Below are 24,947 nucleotides of genomic sequence, written 5' to 3'. Positions count from 1 at the left end.
TATTTTATAGTAGGTAGACATTTTTATATTTTTTATAGAGATTTATTTTTTGTAACAACTATTGTTTTTTCTTGCATATAAGAACTGTTTTTGCAGATACGTGTATCATAAATCATTACCCCAGTTTTTCAAAATTTTGAATTTCAATAAATCACATTCACAATTTTGTAACATTTTGTCAAATATGGCCAAAAAGGTTTATGGTCAGGTAGTAAAAAAATACGGGAGGGTTGGGTATAAGAACCACACACTTTTTTTTTCTTGACCTGAAAAATACTTAAAAATATGACAATCGTATTTTGGCTGAGAAAAATTATGGCGATCTATGGATTAAAGCACTGCAGTTGTCTTAGCACATCCTATAGGAAATGCATAGTATACAACAAAATTCTAACATGTGACATATGACAACTGTGGAGTTTTAAAAAAAATGTGAATTATTTACTATTATGTTATGAATTCAAATAATTATCTCTGTGTGTGTGTAAAGTATTATTTTTTCTTTTTTTTGTCAGGATTTACTTCGAACGATGCCAAGCAATGCCTGTTTCTCGTCAATTCATAGTACTGGAGTACCGAGACTACGACGGATACTCAGATCGCTAGCATGGCTGTATCCAGAAATAGGATATTGTCAGGGCACCGGAATGGTAAGTTAAATAAACTGTCGCTGGATGCAGCGAGAATGCTAAATATTACAGATAATAATAATTTCTCTGGCCAATCAGAGACCAGAACCAGAAAGAGGCTCCCTATCAGTTTAGGGCGCCAACTTTATTACGGTGCTGTTGCCATCTTGTTTTGTAGTTTTCACGAGCTCAAGGGAGTAGTTTTTTCTGTTGTTCCAAACTTTATCCCATTGAGAATAAACGGTGTTTGACGATTTAATATACTACGAGACGTTGCATTATCTACAAGTCTACAAGTTGAACCTGCTCGTCGTCGCCTGATATAATATAGCACAGTCGTCAAGCCACAAACTCAGCATTGGGCATCTTGGGATTACTTTTGGGTTATACAGAGTAGTTCATAAATGAAGTCAATAAGCATGGTGTAAATGGATTAGGTAGTCATGATCGGTAAACACAAACTTGAATAGCTAATGATGTATATTCATAACTGTTGTAGTGTCAATTTTTGTGCTAAATATTCATTAAGCCTAAGCATTTCTGTTATTCTGGAACCAGATCTCGGCCATGTATGATCGGCTTTTGTTTAAACTCGATATATTGGACATTATCATGATGCATGTCACCTCGTTTTGCAAATTAGATTAAAAATTTACAACTGGTGGTCATTAAAAATGAATGCTTTTCCAGAGTAGCATGTCACTGATATGTCTTGACCAATCATGTTCAAACTTCACACGTTATATACGTATGTTACACATTTGCACATGTATTTATTTCACAATCCAATTCAAGTTAGCCGAATGACATCAATTTATATCTTAAAAAAATCATCAAAATCAAGCATTTTCAACCATTTTGGTTATGTGTAGGCAATTGTTGTTAAAACTTGATGCATGCATTGGACATTTGGTTTTTTTTTTTTTTAGAAAATATTCAAAATCAAGGATTTTCGCTGTTCTGTTTCGAATAAAATTGGCCGACACATAAATCATCCGTTCATTGAGTTCTGATTCAAAATGTTTTTTTTTTTTATTTTGCTTTTGATTTACTTTCAGTATTTTTTTTCTCATTCTTTATTGTAATATTTATGTAAGTATGCTTTTGAAATAAAACATTATTATTAAAAGGTTTTTTCATAAATATTCATAACTAATTTTAGAAGTATAATTTAAAAAGTTTAATAGATTACAATGCTGTCAATCACTAAATTCTCCACTGACAATGTCTCTTATTTGATAACTCCATAGTGAGTAAATCTCACCCGAATTGTCCCTGAAACCCAGTGTAAATTTTTACTGTTTCTGTGTGAAAATTTTTCTCTTTAATTTAAAATCGATTTACGGTATATTACATTTTTTTGCTTATTTATTCTGTAATCCTCAAAATTAATTCCATCCGACTTGAATGTTGGTTAAATTATCATATAATTAGCAAAATTGTTGAATAAATATTTCAAATTAGTGACAATATCAATCTACTTATTAACCTGTTTTTATATTCTGCTGAAATAAAAATTGTTCTTTTCTAATGATAATTGCGACGCTATTGAATAAAAATGAAAGAAATGCTTATTAGCGCTTTGAAATTCATGAATTACGCTCACAAAGGACTACGTCAACGTCTGCTGGAGATATAAAAAGAACAAAATTGTTGGCACTGATTCTAAACAGTTTCTTTTTTCTTTTTTATTATTATTGTTAAAAAAAGGTCTTTACAAATTTAATACTAGGAAGTTACAGTTTTGTTGCCATGGAGATTAGGATTATATGAATATAATCTTTTTTGACCTCGCGTATGGTCAATTTAATGCATATTATCATAATGCATATATGTCGGTGCTTATCAAAAATACCGATGGTTATTTGAATGAAAATGTAGCATTCACGTGTCATGCTTGCCATTGTTGAGAAAAAAATACAAAATTTGTGTGGGTTATTTAAAGTGTTTATGTCTGCAAGTGGACTTGTAACTTATTTCTGAACCATAGCCTTGTAACAAACCCATTGTATTAGGTAATCGTGATTAGCGTAATTTAACTAAAAAAAATTAACTCTGAAATGAATAAATACAGTGACATTATATTATTTTTTCAATTGATTTACATCCCCCCAGCTGTTGTATAATTATTCTGTTTTCCCAATCACTACTTCCTCTTCTCACTTTCCGTCATCTCTTTAACTATTCAATTCAAAACATATGAAATGAAGCGTATTAATAATAGTTGTTCGCTGCAGTGACTGAAAGTATTTTTTTTTATCAACTCCCTATACAAAGTATCCAACATATATTGAAACCAGTCAAAGCCAGTTATCAAAAACGGTTTACAGAAGTGTCTAATATTATCAAGTATATGAAACAGGGTTTTTTGATGTTGACAGGTTTTATGTACTACTATTTTTTTTTGTTTTCTAAAATAATTTATTGTTACATTATTCAATATCTAGTAAGTAAAAATGTATATAAATTCTCTATTAAAAAAAAAAAAATCATGGTTTGCGTTCATATGTGTATTTATTGTTTTTTTTCAAGATGGCCGCCTCTCTCTTACTCTTCTTAGAAGAAGAGGATGCTTTTTGGATGATGTCATCGATTGTTGAGGACCTCGTACCTGCGTCATATTATTCTAGCACTCTGATTGGAGTACAGGTAAGTTGAACGAATGTTCAAAATAGACACGATTCTAACTAAACATTGTTTGATGGCTATTGCATAACCTTGGAGATCAAAATCTAACCTAAAAGTAAAAAAAGATGAGTGTATATGTGTGTGGTGTGCTCCGTACATCTGAAGATGTCTGGAATAATTAGTGATGGATTGTCATCGATTGCAGACTAAGTACCTATTTAAAGTGGAGCAATCAGTCGTGGTGAGATTGACAATTGATTGCTTCTATTGACCCATCTACATATTAAATACACATGGCTTAGGGGTTAACCATTAGAAACTCAAGGGGGAGACAGAATTGAAAAAAAAAAATCAAATCTGTATACCATACCTATTTCTTAAAAAACAATATTACACACAATGGAAATAAAACAATTACATACAGTGAATTTATCATTGTAAAAAAAAAATTAGCACAAAGTTAAATTAAAGGAAAATAATATTCTGCCAATCCCCCACCCTAATAGGCCACCTCTTAGATTGATTTAAAAAAAAAACAGTAGGTTTGTTGAATAGACCATTTTCCGTTCACTGCGAGAATCACGCGTTATGCGTGAAATCGAACGTAAAAACAGGACAAACAAAGGTCATAGCGTCGTAGTCGCGTCAAACATCGCGTGGGATTCGACAAACGCCAAAGTATTTCGGGGACATTTCCATGCTTAATAATGTGCTGTGCACATTTGATGATAGACAATTTTGATTAAGTAAGGGTATTCGGAAGCAATATTCCTCTGTCGAAGATCGGCCGGTCAATGTAAGCTACGAAATAAAGAAATTCTAGTTCAAAATCAAATCGTTTGATTTTTGCGGCAGACGTTCGAAGCGTGTCTTTCATGCATCTCGCGAGATCTCGCAATTGTACGGAAAATCACCTATTAGAAGAATCGATGTACTCATAGGCACAATGTTATTATGATTTGATGTTGATTCAATGGCGCCCTCTATAGTTTGTGTGTTCTCAAATCTTTCACCTTTTCAGGCCAGCATACATCTGTGTTTAATTTAACATTGACATGGCAGAAATAAATCCTGCTGTTTGTCATTTTACTTAAAAAAATGGAAAAACATGTGATCCATTTATCTAGACGACCAACCTGTGGTTTGTTAAAATGATGTTGTTAGGTTAGTAATACTGGAATTTCATGGAAAACAAATTTTTGCACATTTCGCAAGGCAATGAAAATTTTTCTGGTATCACGTGACCCAGAATTTCAGTGACTTTCGTGCATTTTTGTTCTTAAAAATAACATAAATTTCAAAATTGCAAAAATTGATAGCAGTGAAAATTAAACAGTTTATACTATAAGCATCAGAACTTGTCATACTTAAGAGCACAATAAATTATGCTGATTTCTGTGAGATTCGCACTGTTGCTGTTGCAGAAACTTGTTTATTATTAACAACATAATAGTTCGGATCGTGTTTGTTGCATTTCTTTTTCAAAAGTGCTAAATACCGCAAATATGTGGTGAAGTCATTCACCCTAGACATGTTAGTTTCATGCACATGTGGTAAAATAATCACCATTTCCTTCCGCCATTTTTTGTTCAACATTTTTTCGTACTTGTGGATGACGTGTTTATGGGAATATTGTAGCTTGGCATACCCGGTACATCTGAATTTAGTAATCTGTTTAATAACGGTTTCTTGCATATTTAACAAATATTATTTGTTTAGTTTACACATATAAATACACGTTCAGTTATCTATATGTATTTAGTAAACATGACCATTTTTTGGATAGCCTAACAGCTTTTCTCAACCCCTTTAGAGATTTGACTGAGGGGGGGGGGGGGTTAATTGTTTGACCTTGTACACATGGAATCATTAAAAGCTTTTTGCCTGTGTTTATACTGTGTCTGAAACATCTCTCAGTTCAGTCATAGGTGGCGCTATTTTGTCTGCCTTTACATTCAAGCACCGTAGCAGTCATTATTGTAAACATGTTCTGTGCTTGTCATTAAATTCTAAATTTCTGTTAATTATTCAACATTGGGAGAATGAATAACCCAGGTCTTGTTCACATTCGCAGAAGACGTAAAAAAAAGTCACTCTATAATTTATTAAATTCAGCATAATACAAAGAATATCGTTTTGTTAAAAGTTGAAAGTTCTACCATACCTATGAACTTATTTATTTATATATATTTATTTATGCACTTGTTTATACTGTAGAATGCTTTATTTTTGCTTGGAATTTATTTTCGCTATTTTCGCTGAAGGGATGCTTCAGTGAAAATAAAATCCAGCGAATATACTTTTTTTTCCTATTTCTCACATTCAACTCGTCAAAAATCAGTGAAAATAAATTCCATACAAAACATCAAAAAAGATTTTTCAGCGAAAATTAATTCCAGCTAAAATAAAGTATTTCACAGTAATATGGAGCAAGGAATGCTGTTTGTAGCAGAGGTATTGAAGACCGACTCTCTGTGAATATGTTTAGCAATGAATCATGAATTGTATTGCAATTTGCAACTCCCAGTGTTAGTAAGCGCATGTTTCAAAAAGTGTTGCATCAAATAAATAAATAAATGAATGAATGAATGATTAAATGATTGAATGATTGAATGAATGAATGAATGGTAAGACTTCCTCCCCTCACCCCTAACTCTAATCTTAACCTTGCCCCTCCCCTATTTTAATTGTATATGCCCGTCTCCAGAACACTGTATAGTACTCTGGAGGGGCATATACAATTACATTAGGGCCTGAGGGTTTGTGTTTGCGTTAGGGGTGGGGGGGACGTTAAGGAAGGCTTTCCAAAATAATAAATAAAATAAATCAATAAATGTACTTCAGTATTTCTATAGTGTAACCATGCTTATTTGCGGTGTACGAAAGCTCAAAGTGTTACCATAATCATGACAGTTATCCACTCCAGATACATTTGGTGCCTAATCATTTCGCATTTAATAACTTTCAATTTGTTTGATTTCAGGCAGATCAAAGGGTTTTACGTCAATTACTCGTAAGTTATTTACCAGATCTGGATCATGTGCTCAAGGAACATGATATCGGTAAGAGCTGATACATACTCTTCTTGTCACCACCACTATTCCATTTAAGTGGTAATTCTGACGCAAATCCCATTCTCAATTGGGTTAAATTGTTATTTGGTGTTGCTATTTATTAAAATAAATTTTTTGATAGTAGAAAAAATTTGGAAGAACCGAATCAAAATTTCTAAAAATAAAAAAAAATTCAATATGTAAATTAGCTGTTGGTTTTCAGATGTGCTTGTGACCTTTGACTTCTGACGCCCAACAAGAATTTATGTACTTTTCATTTCCTACAGTGTATGTAAGTTGGTGCTGCTGTGTACCCAATACATATCATGGGTTCATAACATATGTAGACTTAGTTTCTGTAATTGATATTTCTTATGTCCACTATATGGTGGTCTTGGACAGTTGTATATTTCTACAGAAATATAAAAAAGTTGAATTGGTTTCAAAGATGGACTCCATTATTCTTCAGTACTTCCTGAAGACAGTGTCCCAACTGTTATATTATCATTAGATGAATGTTGGTTTTTTTTACTAAGCTATAATTTGACAACTCTGTTAGGATCATGTTTCTCCTGATCTTTGTCAACTTTTAAAATTAATCATGGAGTCTGTGTGTATGTGATGTCATTGTTCTTGCATTCCATCAACTATCAGTGTTTGTTTTTCTTACTTTTTTACAGAGCTCTCCTTGATTAGTCTGCACTGGTTTCTCACTGCCTTCGCCAGTGTTGTGCATATGAAAGTGCTGCTGAGGCTTTGGGATCTGTTTTTCTTCGAAGGATCGGTTGTGCTCTTTCAGATTACTTTAGGGATGCTTAAGATGAAGGTAAGAGCAGAGTTTTAATCTTCTTGTTTTGTAAACTTGATTTTTATACAGTGTCTGCGGTTAGATGGGAATGGAATCAGGGTAGGATCAAAAGGTCACACACAGGTTATGAACTCTGTTATGAGGTTGAAATGGAATACTGAGGATTTTATAGTCCCAGGCCTCTTAGAATATACAAATAAATAAACAAAAAATGTTATTCCTGACTTTACTACTTTTTATTTATCTGGCTATCTGCCTATGGTGGAATAAGGGGTAGACCATTAGAAACTCTAGGGGGATGTGAAAAAAAAAATCATTCTACACATATACATAGCCAAAAGAAAAACGAAAAGAAAAATCTGCAAAACTGGCAAAACACAGAGTGTAGAAAAAATATTGCTAATTCATATGACATCAAATTCATCTAGAACAGATTAAATCATGCTCACTTCTCTAAGTAGCAGAGCAATAATTTGTGCAGTAGCTCTGCCATCACCCCCTCCTGAGTTCCTATTGGGCTATCCCTTAGGAGGGTGTCCAGAAAATGTTGTTGGATAGTAACTGTTTTATGTGCTGATCACATTCCAATCTTTTGAAAGGTCAGATGTCCTTCTGTCTACTCAATCTAAAACTTAGCTGAGTTTCAAGGGCAGATATTACAGCACTCAATGTGTGTTTCTTCCATTTGTGTGGGGTTGGGGGGTGATTCTGGCTTTGAGGGTTGACACCCCCCCCCCCCCCCAAGGACAATATTGCAACAAAAGATTTAGTTAAAAACCAAGTAAACTTTTGTCACTTTTAACAAAATTAACATAATTATTTTTCTAGATCTGTGGGCAATTGAAATTATGTCGATTTAGTCCCAAAAAAAAATAAAAAATGTTTGCATTCAAAGAAGAATGTAGTTGACATGTTCTTTTTTGTAATGAAAATTGAAATTGTGTGTATTATTCTGATAATGTATTTGATTTTTATATAATATGACTAAATTAACTTTTGGAGTGCCAGATATTTTCCCGCCGAAATTCAGTGCAAATATTTTTACAGTTTATAACATTGTTTAAATTTCATCATCATTTTGTTGTTTTAGTTTGTGATCAAAAATTGTGTCAATTTTTATCAACATTTCTTGTGGGGGAGAAGCAGATCGTATGAAATCATTTTGTGAATAGTGTCAACAGTTTACGATATTCCGAAAGGGTTAAATTTTCCACAGAGGAAAATATCGAATGTGTTGAGAATATGAGAGTGACAGACCGGCATAATTACACAGTGCACTATGGTACTACTGGGAATGATGTATTATGATATGCTACCAATATATGGGGGTGGAGTGGGAGTTCTTTTTTTTATCTAGTTTCCATGTCCAGAATATTGAATATTTGATGTAGCAAAGAACAAGCTGCTAGATCTGAAACGCTATATCATCTATGTGTAGCATGTTGATTTTATGCTTTGAGACACAGAGGACACACCGAGCCATTCATATTACATGAGCATGAAGACAGTTAACGGTTTGATTCGTGTATGATTTGTGTATGATTGACGTTCAATTCATACTTCTATTGAAACACGTATAATTCACGCAAATGTTCGTATATAGCAATTTGAGCCATTGTATTTTTTTTGACATGATAGCAGTAATTGTATAGTCAACAATGAGTTCAAAATTATAAACTGCATTCAAAACTAAACATGAAGGGAATTTTGGTAATTCTATTATATGTTAGGGATGTTTTTTTCAAATAATTGCATCAACAAGGTTTATTATTTTCGTGAAACGTTCAAAATTGAATTTATTAAATGAACAAGCATATGTATGTTTGAAATAATAAAGTGTCCGATGTCAACAATGAATAAAACATTTATAAATGTTTGACTGAATGCTTACAAGTGGTAATAGTTGAACCCCTCTGAAATCCTTGTCAGTTGTTTTGATTAGCTGTCACGTAGGCCTGTATGTAACTTTTTTGCGTCTACATTGGTCACTTGAGCATCTAGGAAAGTGTCTGGTAATTGCTCACCAGGTGTGAGAGTTAGGTGTATGTGTATCTTATGCCCACTGTATCACCACAAACAAAGCCTAGTGACAGAAATTCACCACTGCCCAAGAGTACATCTACACTTTTAACAATGATTGCAAAAGACTATAATCAAGTTGAAAGTGACTTATTATGTATTTAAACAAACATGAGCTAACTTTGTGTAGGCTCCCTCTAGTGGCAACATTGACTAATTAAAATTATGTTATGAAAATCATATTATCAAACATTTTTCTTTAAAAGAAAGCAGGTACCTCTGCATTTAGGTTTTTTCAACTTATTAAATTATGTCATGACAATCATCGATCAGTCCTCAGATCATGTGTCCTTGTTTTCATAATATGATTAATTCTCTCATCATAGCCACTAGAGGGCAGTGTTTTGATTGTATGCTGAGAATGATATCTTTGTTCTGTTTCTCCTATTTGGCATTTTCTTTTTTCTAATTATATTTATCATGTGATTAGAATCTGTTTAAAGTAATTTATTAATTAATGCTATGAATAAACCATATTTTTAATTGAACTATAATTGTTTTATAATTCTAATAGTATAATGGAATTAATCCCATATTTGTATTGATTTTTAGCTAAAAGAAAGGAAATTAATGACATTGATAAATCACCAAATTGACCTTCAGGGTTTGTCTGATAAATTGCCACATGGACAAACCCCATAGTGTTGACTGTAGGACACCTTAGGTGACTCATTATTCAGACAGACTGACCAGTCAAGCTGGTGTGAAAAATTCTCTTCTATCACAGATACCAATTTATTCTGTAATGTTTGTATATTTTGCTGACATGACAAAAAAGACAGCCATATTGTTAAAATGTGATAGGCTAGGTGGCTCATTCAATAGACCACCTGTTACCAGTTCTATTGAGTTCATTGAAATTCAGAGTAAACCATTATTATTGAAGGGGTTTAGACTTAAAAAAATATGATGAATTTTCAGCTCAAATAAGGCTGACTGACACAATTGAAATTGAGCTTATTATTCTCTTGTTTGGTAATAATATGTTGACTGTTACAGCAGTTTCTATTATTTTTATTTTTTTTTAATACTGTATGGTAGTATCTTGGTCACCATCTTTAGCTCCCGAAACAAACCCTTTTTAACTGTACGGTAAATTCAACATTGAAATGGTACCCGTACTTTATATCTGTGTTTGATTGAAACATTACAATGTTGATTTAACATTTCTAACTCTGTCCATCCACCAACCACAACAGTCAAAGCTATATATTTATTGGTTCAAATAATAGTAATAACATATATAGTAATACCAGAGTATTTCTACACCAGGTTTATATCGCCTATCATTGGTCCATCAGCTATAAAGCATTGAAATGAATGTAGCAATTCAACGTAAGATTATACTTTTTTTTAGATTATCACTCGAACGGTATTCATTCCGTCATACAGTTGAGATAGCAATAGTTTGAAAAAAAAAAAACATTTTTTTTTTCATTGCCGCTCACTGCCGCAGCCGGTTGGTATTTCCTATGCACATTATTATGTTAATTTTTTATCTGTTGCTTTGTGGGTGTGTATCGGTGTCATTGATACGGCTGACTTTTCATGCTGTTCACACATGACACATGTCATTGAGAGTAGGAGATTAAGATCTCCGTTCATCAAACTCATCAACACACCAGTCCAGTTAAAATGCCAAGAAGTGATTTCCGGACTCTTTTATAAATCCACCGGAGGAGAAGGAGGCGATTTCGCCATGCCGGATATGGACACTATTCTGACAACTACGCCACAGATTAATTTCCAGCTTCTTCACTCGGAGGATATTCGTCCGGACCGACTCAAAATCTGGCCTACACCATGTGGGTATCTTAACTGTCAGTGCGTCATCTACGAAACTGTTAGAAATTACGATATTGTCGATGATACATTTGACAATAGAGAAGGTGCTGTGAAAGCCGGTTTCATTTGTTGCCGGCCACCCCCATCCAAGGTATGTGATTAAAATTAATTGTAATATGTGCGAATTTGAATTTTTTTTTTCTGATAGGAAGACACCCTTCTTGATTTGGAGAATTCAGCACAGATATTCAACGCACTTTCTGATATTCCAGGGGAAATTGATGATGTCGATAAGCTGATAGAGGTACGGTATCTTATAATAAATTAATTATATTATAAATTACGTGCAAATTCATAACTCTTAATAGTCGCTTGACGGCAACCACACATGTAACACTCCCATCATTTTTTTTTTCATTCGAAAAATTATTTAGAAAGGGCAAAATTAATACAGAAATCCAACAAAGATTTAGGAATATTTAATTCAAATAAATGCCTGTTTGATGTATTATTTTATGCTTCGTTTTAACATTTTTTCTAATTGGTTACCTTGTGTTGCTATGTAACCCACTGGGCTATGATAGCATATTTTGTCTGAAAAATCGGCTATTATTTTATTGTACACATGTAATGGAAAAATATGTTCTAGTGTGGCAAACATAAATGAGTATAGTGTAAACAATCAGCACTTCAATGAGTATTGATTGTGTTAATAAAAATTACACTTGTATGTGTTAAATGGTGTTTTACTGTGGAAATTCTGGTGTTGTGTTGAAAAATTGTCCCCCATGATTCAATTGCAAGTATTCATTTTACTGTGATTTTTGATGTGACAGCAGACACGGGTGTCTGTATGATGACTGTGTTTAATATTTAAACTGGAGTCAATATTTTAAATAATGGTGATTAGAATAAAATGGGGGGGGGGGTCATTTCAGTTCTATTGAGTTATTGAAATGACTCATCCAAATTTTCAGCCCCCCTTCATCCCCCCTCTTCTCTTCAAATTAGTATTTTTTTCCTGTTCTCTCATTCACTGAATTATCTTTACATTTCCTCTCACTGTCATTGCACTGTCATAAGCATGTTACCGTCATACAGATATGTTTTAATTATCAAAAGAAATCATGACAGAAGGAAGACCGGCCGGTCTGATTCACTCCGCATGACTAAACAGCACTGCATTTTATTTTAACAGATATTACAGACATTAAACATGTTTCAGAATGAGTATCACTAACCAGCCGTTTCAATTCCCTTATCATCAAAAAACATAACAATTTTTGGTATATATATATCCTAATTAAAAAAATCTCCATCATTTTTAATTTTGTCTAGTAATGAGCATATCAATTAGCATATAAGCCTTTATGTGCAATTGCAAGATATTTAGTTTCAGACTATAATGTAATTATTGTTTCTAATTGAAATTTTTAATTAGACATTGAGAAAAATGTTATCATTCATTATTTTTTGCTGATTGCCAATTATATGAAAATTACAGTCTGTTGACACTTACACGTCGAGCGATAATCTGCACGGTATGCTGGTATTCTAAGTCTATGATGACATCACTCTTGGCAACTGTATATACTATCAACCGCTTTCATTTCGCAAGAGACGAAATTTCGCGATTTAGTTGTGGCAAACGCTTTGACTGAAGTGCTTTAGAAACAAAGGTTACAGTGTTTTTTGTGCTTTCTCTTGTCGTCAAAATATCAAAATTGCTAAGAAATTTTAATTTTCCAATTATTACTACTTCACCTTAGCCTTTATAGCAGCAGACTTTCTTGCCCAAATTTGTCTGAAAATGTTTCTTATATACTTCAATATTTCTGGAAATGAATTTTGGAGCCAACAGGACAATTTTAAGTCAATTTTCAGTTTTTACTCAAAAAAAATGTGGTTATTTTTGTATGAATCTTTTGAGGAAATTGCAGACTATAAATGGGACTATTTTGTGAATTTGTGATGAAAAGAGGAAACTGGTGGTGAGAAAGTTAATTTGTTTAAAATAGAAACTATAACTTTTAATCGTCAGTTATATTTGCTCTGGTATGCAAATGACAGAGATGTGTCTTGTCAAAATAAATCATATTTTAATGATACAGTATACAGTAAATGCAATTTTTTCTTCTTTATACACTCTTTATTGGAGATGTATTTTTTACAATACTGCAAATATACTGTAGAATACTTTATTTTCGCTTGGAATTAATTTTCGCTATTTTCGCGGAAGGGATGATTCCGTGAAAATAAAATCCAGCGAATATACTTTTTTTTCCTATATTTCACATTAAACTCATCAAAAATCAGTGAAAATAAATTCCATACAAAACGCCCAAAAAGCCTTTTCAGCGAAAATTAAATCCAGCGAAAATAAAATATTCCACAGTAGTATAATATCTACCGGTATATAAAATACAGTTCTTTCCCAGGCTAACATTGTGCGTCCCCATTTGTATGTCCTTTTTGGTTGATTTACCAACTTTGTAATTAGCCTGAGAATTTGTGTGTTGTGTGGTGTAGCTCCTGTATTGATGTAAAGCATTCCTAAATACATTGGATATAGTTAGCTTATTAATGCGCCGTGAAATAGATTTCAATTCTAATATCTGTCGTTGTTTTCTAAACCACTATAAACAGGACAGACACAGCCATTTTTGCTGGCTCGAGCCGTAGGGCTCCAATAAAATGCTGTCGTGTGAACGTAGCAATTATCTCCAATACACTGTAAACAGTGTTTCTATCCTGTTACTAATAATTGAAAATTAAATTACATTTTTATTTTCATTATTTTTATTTTTGACTTGCAATTTTCTTTTTTTACCTTGGATATACCCACTGTCTTATCTTGGTACACAAAGCACCATAATAATATTATTAGTGTACATGTATAATATTCCTACTTTGGTATTTCAGGATCAAACCGTTCAATAATGTCATGAACAAAATATCTTGACTGTATGGATGGGCTCTTCGTGTATTCCAAACCCTGTACTCCAGTGTACCGATTCAGAAATTCTAATCTCCGTCCCAACCAATCCGTGATAAATATAAATTAATTAAAAAAATTAAATTTCAGCATGTGTATTATCGGCGTGCTTTACAGTATGTTCATGAACCCCAATGTTGTATTATGCCGGTGAGTTGTTGTCACTTGTTTTCATCTGTGGCAAGAATAAGGAACACCTTTGCTAACTTCACTTTGCTTTGCTGGCAACCACGGTTAACCCCCCTCCCTTTCCCAACATAACTCCTATTCCTACTTCAACTCCAAATCCCCATCCCTTACAAGGCTTATTATTATTTTCGCTTTTTGGTTGGTTCTTTGTACTCAGAATTCCACCTAGGTGTGCTGCAGTAGTCAACAACGATGAAACTTGTCTAAACCAAACACCGAAATGAACAAGAAAAGTCAGTCTATGTATAGGGAAAAAAGAACAAGCAATTTATGTTTGGGGTTTAGACAGGTTTCCAGTTAACCCTCGGTCTGGTTTTACTGTATTCTCATATTTGTAGATCCAATTTCTCTTATATTATCGGCTAATCTGGTTATTTTTGGGACAGGTGCAGATATAGCACGCAGGGTTTTGCTGCGCTGTTGCGTATGACCACAATTTATGCAAATCTTGCTTTGCATAATTTAAAATATTGGCGCAGAATTTCTCTTCTCTCTTCTCAATCTAGTTATTGGCAATGAATGCAATTTTTGGTTTGTGTACTTTGTTTTCAGGTTCACTTCTTCTAATTAATACAATGTGTAGACTTGTGTGTGTCAATGATAGGATATCGACCCACATGTACATGCAGTACTTTAAGACAGCCAAAGGACAAACGTTTTTGTTAGAATTAAATAAACATATTTACAATGTGTCAGTTCGTTTTCCATCCAAATATGCAAGTTAACATCCTTGTCCACGGATTTTGAAAGTATGCCGTTCTAATGCTTGAACAGTAGATTTCCTATAATATCAGAAAGCCAAGAACCCAACTTTGTTTATAGATGTACCAGTATCTGTAGTGTAATCATACTTGTCAATATACTCGTAACCAATGTTTCTCTACTTTTTCAGTCGGCAATGAAGGTCTCGTCATCGCTAACGGATGTGATAATAGACACACACAGACGTAAACATTTAGCGTACTTGATGGCGGAACAAGGCCAGATTGTTAATCCAGAATCATCGGGGAATTTACCAAAACAAGTAAGCTTAGAATTTATAAACTTCAGAACTACAATAATCCGGAGTGACGCTCGTTACCGATTTGAATTTATTTGTTGATTAGCATTCACTCAAACCAAGTGACTATGTGTTTTCAAGAGTCTCTATGACTCTACAAAAATTGAAGATTGAATTTTGCTACCCACTAGTTCTGTCATTACCAAACTTGAAAAGTCATTGGTTTCATTACAATGTCACCCAGTGTCATTTTTCAAATACAGTATATTCTAAACACAAAGTTTCAAATAAAAACGAACACAATTGCATTGCGTAGTAGCAAACGTTCACAGTTGCGCAATTTTGTCATGCTGCATTTCACAATTAACGCACAAAAAATAAATTCGTTGAATTGTTATGAAATACAAATAAAATTCAACATAGTTTCATTGTAAGCAAATGATTCCGGTCGCATATAAATGCTTGATGCTGTAGGGTATCCGCCATGTCCTTTCTCTAGTTGACCTAATAGATGAATTCGCTAATTAACGAATTAAAATACTGGATGATGCCAACGTGTTCAAATTACCATAGCTCATTTAAACATGCTAATGTTATTGAACGCAATGCGGAAGAGATTTGTCGATGTTGTAGTACAATCTTTTGGCCTGAATTTTGATGGGAAAATGGCATAAAAAAATAGTTGTTTTCAAAAGATAAAATGATCATTAGAAGAATAATTTAACATTGTTTACAGTGATAACAGGTCATTGTCGAAACGAAGCTATTCACGCTAGTCACAATAAACATACTCTTGAATAAAAACTTAATAGACTATTTTAGGCATCAGGAAAGATTGAAATGTCCGAAAAATTATGCCAAAATATAAAAAAAAAAAAAACTTTAAAAACTGCCTAAAAATCGTCCTTGGCGATTCCTTGGTCCCATTTTACTTTTTTAAAAACCCGAACTGCCGTTTAACGGCCCTGTGCGAATTTACGGCAGAATCCGGTATCTTTGCTCTAATACCGGTAGTAGTGCATGCCATTATAAAAATGATATAGGTGTTTCTATGGTCAAGATCACTAATAATTAAATGATCCAACATGCAATATACCGGTATGCAATTTCTGATTTTCATATACTTCCATTGGAGATGAACTTCTAATAGAGCAAATACCTTAATTTCCTACTTTTATTAAAGCATCCTGATATAAAAAAAAAACATAAATTGTCAGATTCCACAATCAGCTTTTGTTTACATAATAGACAGCTGTTATATCGCTATCATCCATTGATATTTTAATTATTAATATCCTTATTGTTTACGTGGTGCATATCGTTAAATATAACACTTCATTAACATGTCTTTAGTGTGAATGGTTGAAGCACCACAGCTGGCCTATAATGTCTGTAAAATTCCATATGGTTTATAAACACATCATGGGGATTACTGAGGATACTAACGCTGAGCTGCATTTTTCTTTTTCCGAACAGCACTTACACAAGAGGCAGGTTGCGAGGCGAAAATCGTTAATTGGTCAGATATTCGGTAAGTTTTTGTACCACTGTAATGTTCGTGATGCGGTTGATGTTGCATTTATACTGACCTTCACTGAGTATCTCGGCCCGATCAATTACCGCGTACTTGATGATTCTTGTAACTTTTTTATGGTTTTCTCCTCTTCAATGTTTGGAAGTAAATGTTCAGTGTTATTTTCTGAACATTTGTTCTCAAATTTCTTCGTCTATTAGTTCTAAATACAGATAACATAAAATAAACTCTCGTATTCATGTCGATAAACTTGGCGTAGCAAATACGCTTGGTTCAAAGCGCATCAGCAATAGAAGTTTACATACACCTAAATATTGCATTTTTTCAAATATGATTTAGTTCGACCATTGTAATAACTCTATCATTTACTTAAGCGTATTCGTTACTACCAATAATAGAGCAAATATGGTATACAATATGCTTTTATAAGGTGATATCTTGTTCTGAAATTTTGCTGAAAACAGTTTCAAGTTTATTTGAACCTTATGGTGTGATGTAATGCATCTGGTTATTGAAATAATCTAAAACAATCCAGTGTCTCATTCTTTAAAGCAGGTAAACGTACATTCATATTTAACACAATTAACGCGTCTCAGTTTCTTGGTCCTATCAAGTTGTCTAAAATTTACATAACAGCCCCCCTCCCCCAACCTCAATAGAGGCGCATCAAGCCCAAACATTTGCTTTGGTTGTTACAAGGCCAATTAAAAGGAATTCCGTGTTTTATATGTAAATTAGCAGGCATGTTCATTCCACCAATGTTGTATTATTTGATTTCATGTACTTCATTCTATGTCATGCTAAATTGTATTATAAAGGGAATTTATTCTGAAAACTTAGATGTAATTTTTCACATCTGTAGCACAAAAACCAATTGCGAAGCGTATCACTTATTGTAAAAAAATAAAATAAATAATATAAAAATCCCTGTCTAGATTTATTTTTTTAGACCACTACCAGAAATGGCAGATATGTTTTATTTGGCCAAATTTATTAAAGGTGTACCAGAATATGAAACATATTTTTTGCTATATTTATCAACTTTGATGAATCGTTTACATACTCGTAACAGGCCCATGCTTCTAGAGAAAACACAGTAAATTTGTATACAACACATAGGTGGTGTTTATAATACCCATACACGTCATCTGCATACACCAAACTAGACATATACTGAAAAAGAATTTGTTTTCACTGGTATTTAATTTCACTATTTTTTAAATATATGCCTATACCGATAATAACAGGTTTTTAAATTTATGGATTGTCCAATGAGTTCTATTGTAATTTGACTTGTTCACATCAACAGAAATAGATATATTAATACTTGGCGTTTAATAGATGATTCACCGCTCATTGTAAGATCTTGTGTAATGTGTCAAAAGCGTGGGTCGAACGTATGACGCAAAAAACGAATGATTTGATTTTGAACTTTTGTGACGTTCTTTTGTTCAACGTCAAAAAAACTGATCTTTCAGAGAAAAATATGGCATTGAGATACCTTTAGCTCATCAAAATATTGAGATGCCTTTTAATAGTTCATCAAAATATTTAATAGTTCATCAAAATTGACCTTCATCCAATGTGTATAATACATTATTAGGTGTGGAAATATTTTCAAAATACACAAAATACGTTTATGTTTGTTGAATCCCATGTTTTGACGCTACTACGCTACTTTTGTGTGTCTTATTTTTACGTTCAATTTCACGCAAAATGCTGGATCTCGCTGTGAACCGAAAATTGTCTATTACCGGTAATGCCTTCATAGTATCTTTGTGCTTTGTTTTCTTCTGCAGTCCCCAACCCCATTCTTCTGTAAAATAAAATGTGTGCCATTGTCCTTTCTGCCACTTACTAAACTAGAAAATGTAGATAAATAGATATATATATATACACCTAATATTAAAATATTGGCATATATTTGAGTATAAAATTATGTTTTGCGAAGATACTGAATTATTATAAACAGAACCAAAACAAATATTAATTCTTTGAGCACCAAAATTAACTTTTGTTTTTCACAAAACCTTTGTTCATAAATTTCGATCAAAAGATGCATGTGATCAGACTGTGTGTTTTGACTCGCACCATCTGGTCTTTGTGATCTGACATGCACGAGTTCAGGCTGCGTGTTTTGGCTCACAACAACTAGTCTCTGATCTGAAATGCATATGATCCGACTTTGTGGTTTGTTCAACTCTTACCATCTTTTATTTTGTGAAAAACAGCACTATGTTGCAATAATTGACCCATCATATCTTTCTACGTGTCAGGAAATTGAGATGAATATTTTTTTCAAAATTTACTAAAAAAATCATAGCTGTATTTAATTCATAGTTTATTACTGGTAGTCAATTTGCCTGTCCATTCTCTCATTTAGAAAAACATTCCAAATTGTGACAATGTTTCCTTGTTTTAAACGCTGTTTTCTCTTCTAATTATATTTTACACAGCGTTTTGGACTTGCCAAATGGTTTGAAAAGACAACTACTTCTTTCACTGTAATTCGCCTAAGGCGCACATATTAAAGTATTGATAGCGCATTATCTGAATATTTACCGGTGCCTGGCAACACCAGAATGAAGCTTGTCAAAGTTTTGAAATGAACTACTGCTATGCTATTGGTCAATTGTTTCATTCCCAAAATGTTTTCACCATTGTTCATGTGAAAACAGGAATACAGATACTTTTTGTTAATCAAATATTTTTGTTATATCCTATAGGTCAAGATGACAGATCAGAAGATTTAAAAGCCAAGAATATTCGTCAGACTGAATTAGTGTCTGATTTAAGAGAATCTATTTTACAGATAGGAAGACATTTTCAGTCGATAGACCCTAAAAATGCTAAAATTGTAAGTTAATTGTCAATTTCAATATGAATATAAAATAACACAATTTAGTGCATCGGTGTCCACTACCCTGCTAGTCTATGATGGAGCTTTCTTTACCAGTGTAACATTAATTAACAATATGATTTTTGGGGTATTTAAAGCAGTTCACATGTCTCTAGGAAATCAAGTTTTATTTGCTACAAAATTTTGTGATATCCCTTGATGCATCACTGTGTTGTAGATATCACAGTATTGATATCTTGCCAACCATTTTTCAACAAAACAATTAAAAAAGAAATGCATGCTCTCTATATTTGGAAAGTCAACCTTCCCAATAAAACACGATTCAGACACACACTCCTTATTTGGGAAGTCTACCTCCTAAAAAGGCATGATGCAGAAACGCACCCCTTATTTGGGATGTCTACCTCCTGATAAGGCATGATGCAGAAACACAATCCTTATTTGGGAAGTCTACCTCCCCAATAAGACATGATGCAGAAACTCACTCCATATTTAAAAAGTCTATAATGATGCAGACAAAAACTTCTTATTTGGAAGGTCTGCCTCCTAATAAAGTGAATGGACATGTAACAGGTGGTTATGTCCTAAGAAGTTTGTGACTTTGTATTCATATTTTACTCCACAGACTTTACAAGCCGACTATTCCCTGGAAAGTCACCAAAAAGACCATGAAGTCTTCGTCAACGTTACAAGACACAGAAAACGGAGAGCCAAAGCACTGTTAGACTTTGAACGTCATGACGACGATGAATTGGGATTCCGAAAAAATGATATAATTACTGTGAGTATAGAGAATTGTTTTTGTACAATGCATTAGGGCTGAAAGTGAGTTGTAGTTGTTAACTATGAGTTGTTCAACTGTCAGCTGGCAGTTTTAGATCATGTGCCTCTTGATATTCTCAATTCTAATTGCCATTTGCAGAATGATGTGACATTACATGCATTATGTCTGATACACTGCCAAGTAGCCAAGCCATATTTTCTAACATCGGTCTAATACAGTACAAGTCTGAGGCAACGTCTCTGACACACACTCTCATCTGTCATCGCAAGAAGTAATTTCAAAGTACTAAACTCACTTCAACAGTTACTTTTTTTTGTTTTTATTTGTAGATCATTTCACAGAAAGATGAACATTGTTGGGTTGGAGAACTAAACGGTCTTAGGGGTAAGTTACTATTGTAATTGCTCTATTAGTAGTGTATATAAACCCAAAGTCATATTTATTGTACATTGAATCATAAAAATATTTATTACATTGATCATAGGAACACCTCTGTAATTCTTATGAGTGGCTTGTCTAATTTGACACTAAGCATCTTTGCTCTTTTCTCAAAGAAATTCACGTCAGATATTGGTGATGTTAATCTATGACTGATTAAGTTGGTGATATCACTGAGTATGTTGGTGATGTCACCGAGTATGTTGGTGATGTCACCGAGTATGTTGGTGATGTCACCGAGTATGTTGGTGATGTCACCGAGTATGTTGGTGATGTCACCGAGTATGTTGGTGATGTCACCGAGTATGTTGGTGATGTCACCGAGTATGTTGGTGATGTCACCGAGTATGTTGGTGATGTCACCGAGTATGTTGGTGATGTCACCGAGTATGTTGGTGATGTCACTGATTAAGTTGGTGATGTCACTGAGTATGTTGGTGATGTCACTAATTAAGTTGGTGATGTCACTGAGTATGTTGGGGATGTCACTGATTAAGTTGGTGATATCACTGAGTATGTTGGTGATGTCACCGAGTATGTCGGTGATGTCACTGAGTATGTCGGTGATGTCACTGAGTATGTCGGTGATGTCACTGAGTAAGTTGGTGATGTCACTGAGTATGTTGGTGATGTCACTGAGTATGTTGGTGATGTCACTGAGTATGTTGGTGCAAATGTTGGTATGAGTATGTTGGTATACAAATGAAGCTTACAGGAATACCAATTTTCTGATTAGTAAAATGTATATTTGTATATGTATATGTATATTAGTAAAATAGTATATTTGCATGTACATATTAAATAATAGGCAGGTTGCACTGACGGTGACCTCAGTCTCACAATCCCACTCACTCTGAGCTAATTCAGTAGTTTTGCTGCTGACATTCAATAAAAAAACAAAACAAAAATACATAAAAATTGGAGTAAATTACAGAAAACTTGACATGATAAAGTGTAACCAACTTCTGTTGTTTTTATGGTGATACTGCCCTCTATAGTCAAACAAACTCATTCACAGAAAAACTGAAACCAGTGAGTTAGCCTCCTTTGTCAAAATAGTTCTCTTTAGAGCCCACTTCTGTGAACACAACAATATTAATAATATTATTATCATCCTGAACAGGGTGGTTTCCAGCTAAATTTGTTGAGTTATTAGATGAACGGAGTAAACAGTATACAACAGCAGGTGATGATGCAGTCTCGGAAACTATTACTGACTTGGTCAGAGGAGTGTAAGTCATCTCTAAATCATAAATTCTTTCTTTTTTGTGCATTAAATAACTTCCTACCAGCATGGCCTGGCTAACTCTGTGTTTGTATTCACGTTCTGCAGACTGGCTCCTGCTCTAAAGGCCTTATTTGAACACGGATTAAGAAGACCCAACATCCTAGGGGGTTCTGGTCATCCATGGCTTTATATTGAAGAGGTAATTCTTGTTATTCAACCAATTTCTATCTGTAAACCCTTTTTTAGCTCCGCTGTCGACTTTGTTGAGCGGAGCTTATCATATGAGTGATTGTCCGTCGTCGTCCGTGTCAATGTTTTACTTTTTCAACTTCTTCTTGAAAACTACAAGCCTGAATGCTTTGATACTTGGTGTATATGTACCTTGGGTAGACCTCTCTTAGGTTTGTTCATTTCATGTTGATATCTTCAATTCTCTAATTTTGGTGAATATTTTTGTCATTTTTGGTAAAAAGTGATATTTTCGACTTCTTGTTGAAAACCGCAAGTGCAATTGCTTTGATATTACATATATAGGTACTACATGTAAAAAGTGATATTTTTGACTTCTTGTTAAAAATTGCAAGTCCGATTGCTTTGACACTATACATATTGTTCATTTTCTAATGATATCTTCTGTTCTTTAATTGAAATGTGCATTGCTAACAGCGGAGCTATCTCAGCCGAGAGGCTGCTTGTTTAATTTCAACATTTAGCTGCTAATGAGGGAAATTGAATATGCTGCTGTGCATTTCATGTGTGGACGTAATTGTTACCTTCAATCAGTGTGAATTTTGGTGTCTTTGGTGTTTTTTTTGTCAATCACAACCACTTTGGAGAGTTGTTTCTATCAAAGAAAATATTTTTTGTCAGTTGCTTTGGTCTCCCAACTAGAATTGTGGTATACTTCATCCAACATATGGTTCAGCATCTTTTTGGTGTTCAACTGCAAGTTGCATTTGAACAATACTATTCTACCAGTGTTCATTGTTTGACATTCTTAAAATTAATCTCTAAAAGATTTATTTATGTTCACGTTTACTGAGCATGACCACCTTCCCATGCACTCTCCTGGTGTCAGATATCTATCCGACTTTTTTTTCCCCCTGCCATAATAAGTGATTTTCCATACAATTGCGAGATCTCGCGAGATGCATGAAAGATGCGCGTCGAAAGTCTGCCGCAAAAATAGAACGATTTGATTTTGAACAAGAATTTCTTTATTTCGTAGCTTACATTGACCGGCCGATCTTCGACAGAGGAATATTGCTTCCGAATACCCTTACTTAATCGAAATTGCCTATCATCAAATGTGGACAGCACATTATTAAGCATGGAAATGTCCCCGAAATACTTTCGCGTTTGTCGAATCCAACGCGATGTTTGGAGCGACTACAACGCTATGACCTTTGTTTGTCCTGTTTTTACATTCGATTTCACGCATAACGCGTGATTCTCGCAGTGAACGGAAAATGGTCTATTCTCCAGAATCTGATCTGTGAGTTGATTGTTCAACTGTTGAGTGCTAATAGTGTTCAAGAATCCCATGTGAGTTACTTGTAGAATGTGCGTTGTCATGTATATACACTGAGGTTATCACGCAGATACTTCATTTGTATTTAATACGTTAATAAGTGCAATGTGTTTCAGAGGAAAAGGTTAGAATAGAGAAGAGATGGTGACAGTATTTGAACTGTAGAGGGCACACTCACAAGTTTTTCTGCTCTTGGTGTTTTTACGTTGTCCGTTGATGAGAGACATGCTTATTTTGCTTATTTTGTTTTTCGATTTGGCATTTGGCGTCGCATATCTACATGGTGGTCTTGCATTGCTCCGCAAAACAAATTTTATTGCTTAGAACATCAAACTTTCTGCTATTCCTGAACTGGATATCTCAGTTGTGCAGTGTTAGATTTTGTTTAAACTTGGTACATTGATCAGATTAAAAACATTCAAACTTAAATATTATATAATATACATACATCATATCACACATGCACACACATATACATACACATATATTTGTTACGCATTGCAATTAAAGATAGCGAAATGGCTTTCACTTTAATGCGAAAATGCATTAAAATCAAATACGTATACCGGTACATCATGTTAAGTTCTGATTCAAAATGGCCGATTGTTTTCAGTTATGTTTACTATTTATTGCCCAGCCGGGACTCTCATGTCAATGTCCTCTTATGCCGCGCAATAGTACAACATATTGAATTTATTTTACAAGGCTTGCTGTTAGTTGCAAACACCGACACTAGATTCAAACAGCCAAATACAAATGATTTACGTGACCCAACACCAGTTCAGTCATCCCACAAAATGAAACACAGGTGGATAACCTCATTAAACAGATCATGACGAAAGAAATCACATACAAACAAAGGCTTCCTCCATTTGCTCCTCTTTCATGTTTTCTGAACCGTTTTTAAGGGTGCATTAGATTTGTTAATAGGGTTGGAGGGCATCGTTTTTCACAAAACCGAATTGACGTCATGGCGGATTTGTGACTTTTGCAACCATTACCTTTCACACAGTGTTCAATTACATCTTGATTATAATAATTGCCGTATCTCGTTAATAAAATGACGACCACCTCTCCACTCTAGTATGTTCTTAAATCTGTCCACAGCGCTGTCATGTGCTCACAATTTATATTTCTGTACTTTTGTTGTTGTTGATTTCACTTTCGTAAATGCAACCGAAAAAAGTCACGTCATCGACCCTAATCATGTATTTATAGTTGTCATGGTTTTTTATGATTCTAGACAAGAGTGAAAGCTTTTCTTTGTTATAGAAATCTGAAAATAGGTTCCTTTTGCTGACTTTTCATTGCACGTATATTTAGTTTTCTGACTTTCTCGCTATTAGTAAAATAAGGGTTGTATTCAAAGATGCACAACAGGTTGTTAATTTTTTTAATTTGGTATC

The 24,947-nt window shown here is 33.8% G+C and overlaps 1 protein-coding gene and 1 long non-coding RNA gene across 3 annotated transcripts in view; one reads left to right on the top strand and one right to left on the bottom strand.

The window, feature by feature from the left end:
• The window catches only part of LOC102802066 (small G protein signaling modulator 3 homolog), a 69,935-nt gene that overhangs the window by 19,345 nt on the left and 25,643 nt on the right, over window positions 1–24,947 (top strand). For both annotated transcript variants that reach the window (XM_085502256.1, XM_085502257.1), the window contains exons 6-17: window positions 516–650; window positions 3,162–3,278; window positions 6,241–6,319; window positions 6,991–7,136; window positions 11,191–11,286; window positions 15,059–15,190; window positions 16,643–16,697; window positions 19,427–19,557; window positions 20,186–20,341; window positions 20,674–20,728; window positions 21,906–22,014; window positions 22,116–22,209. In XM_085502256.1, the coding sequence (XP_085358382.1) occupies window positions 516–650; window positions 3,162–3,278; window positions 6,241–6,319; window positions 6,991–7,136; window positions 11,191–11,286; window positions 15,059–15,190; window positions 16,643–16,697; window positions 19,427–19,557; window positions 20,186–20,341; window positions 20,674–20,728; window positions 21,906–22,014; window positions 22,116–22,209 (1,305 nt within the window). The remainder of the gene's footprint in view (window positions 1–515; window positions 651–3,161; window positions 3,279–6,240; window positions 6,320–6,990; window positions 7,137–11,190; window positions 11,287–15,058; window positions 15,191–16,642; window positions 16,698–19,426; window positions 19,558–20,185; window positions 20,342–20,673; window positions 20,729–21,905; window positions 22,015–22,115; window positions 22,210–24,947) is intronic.
• The window catches only part of LOC146739359 (uncharacterized), a 48,302-nt gene that overhangs the window by 19,669 nt on the left and 3,686 nt on the right, over window positions 1–24,947 (bottom strand). The window lies entirely within an intron of this gene.

This window comes from Saccoglossus kowalevskii, chromosome 8 (genome assembly GCF_978046115.1).
Source record: "Saccoglossus kowalevskii chromosome 8, keSacKowa6.1, whole genome shotgun sequence".
In the NCBI taxonomy this organism is placed as follows: Eukaryota; Metazoa; Hemichordata; class Enteropneusta; family Harrimaniidae; genus Saccoglossus; species Saccoglossus kowalevskii.
This window is presented reverse-complemented; position numbering and strand designations above follow the sequence as displayed.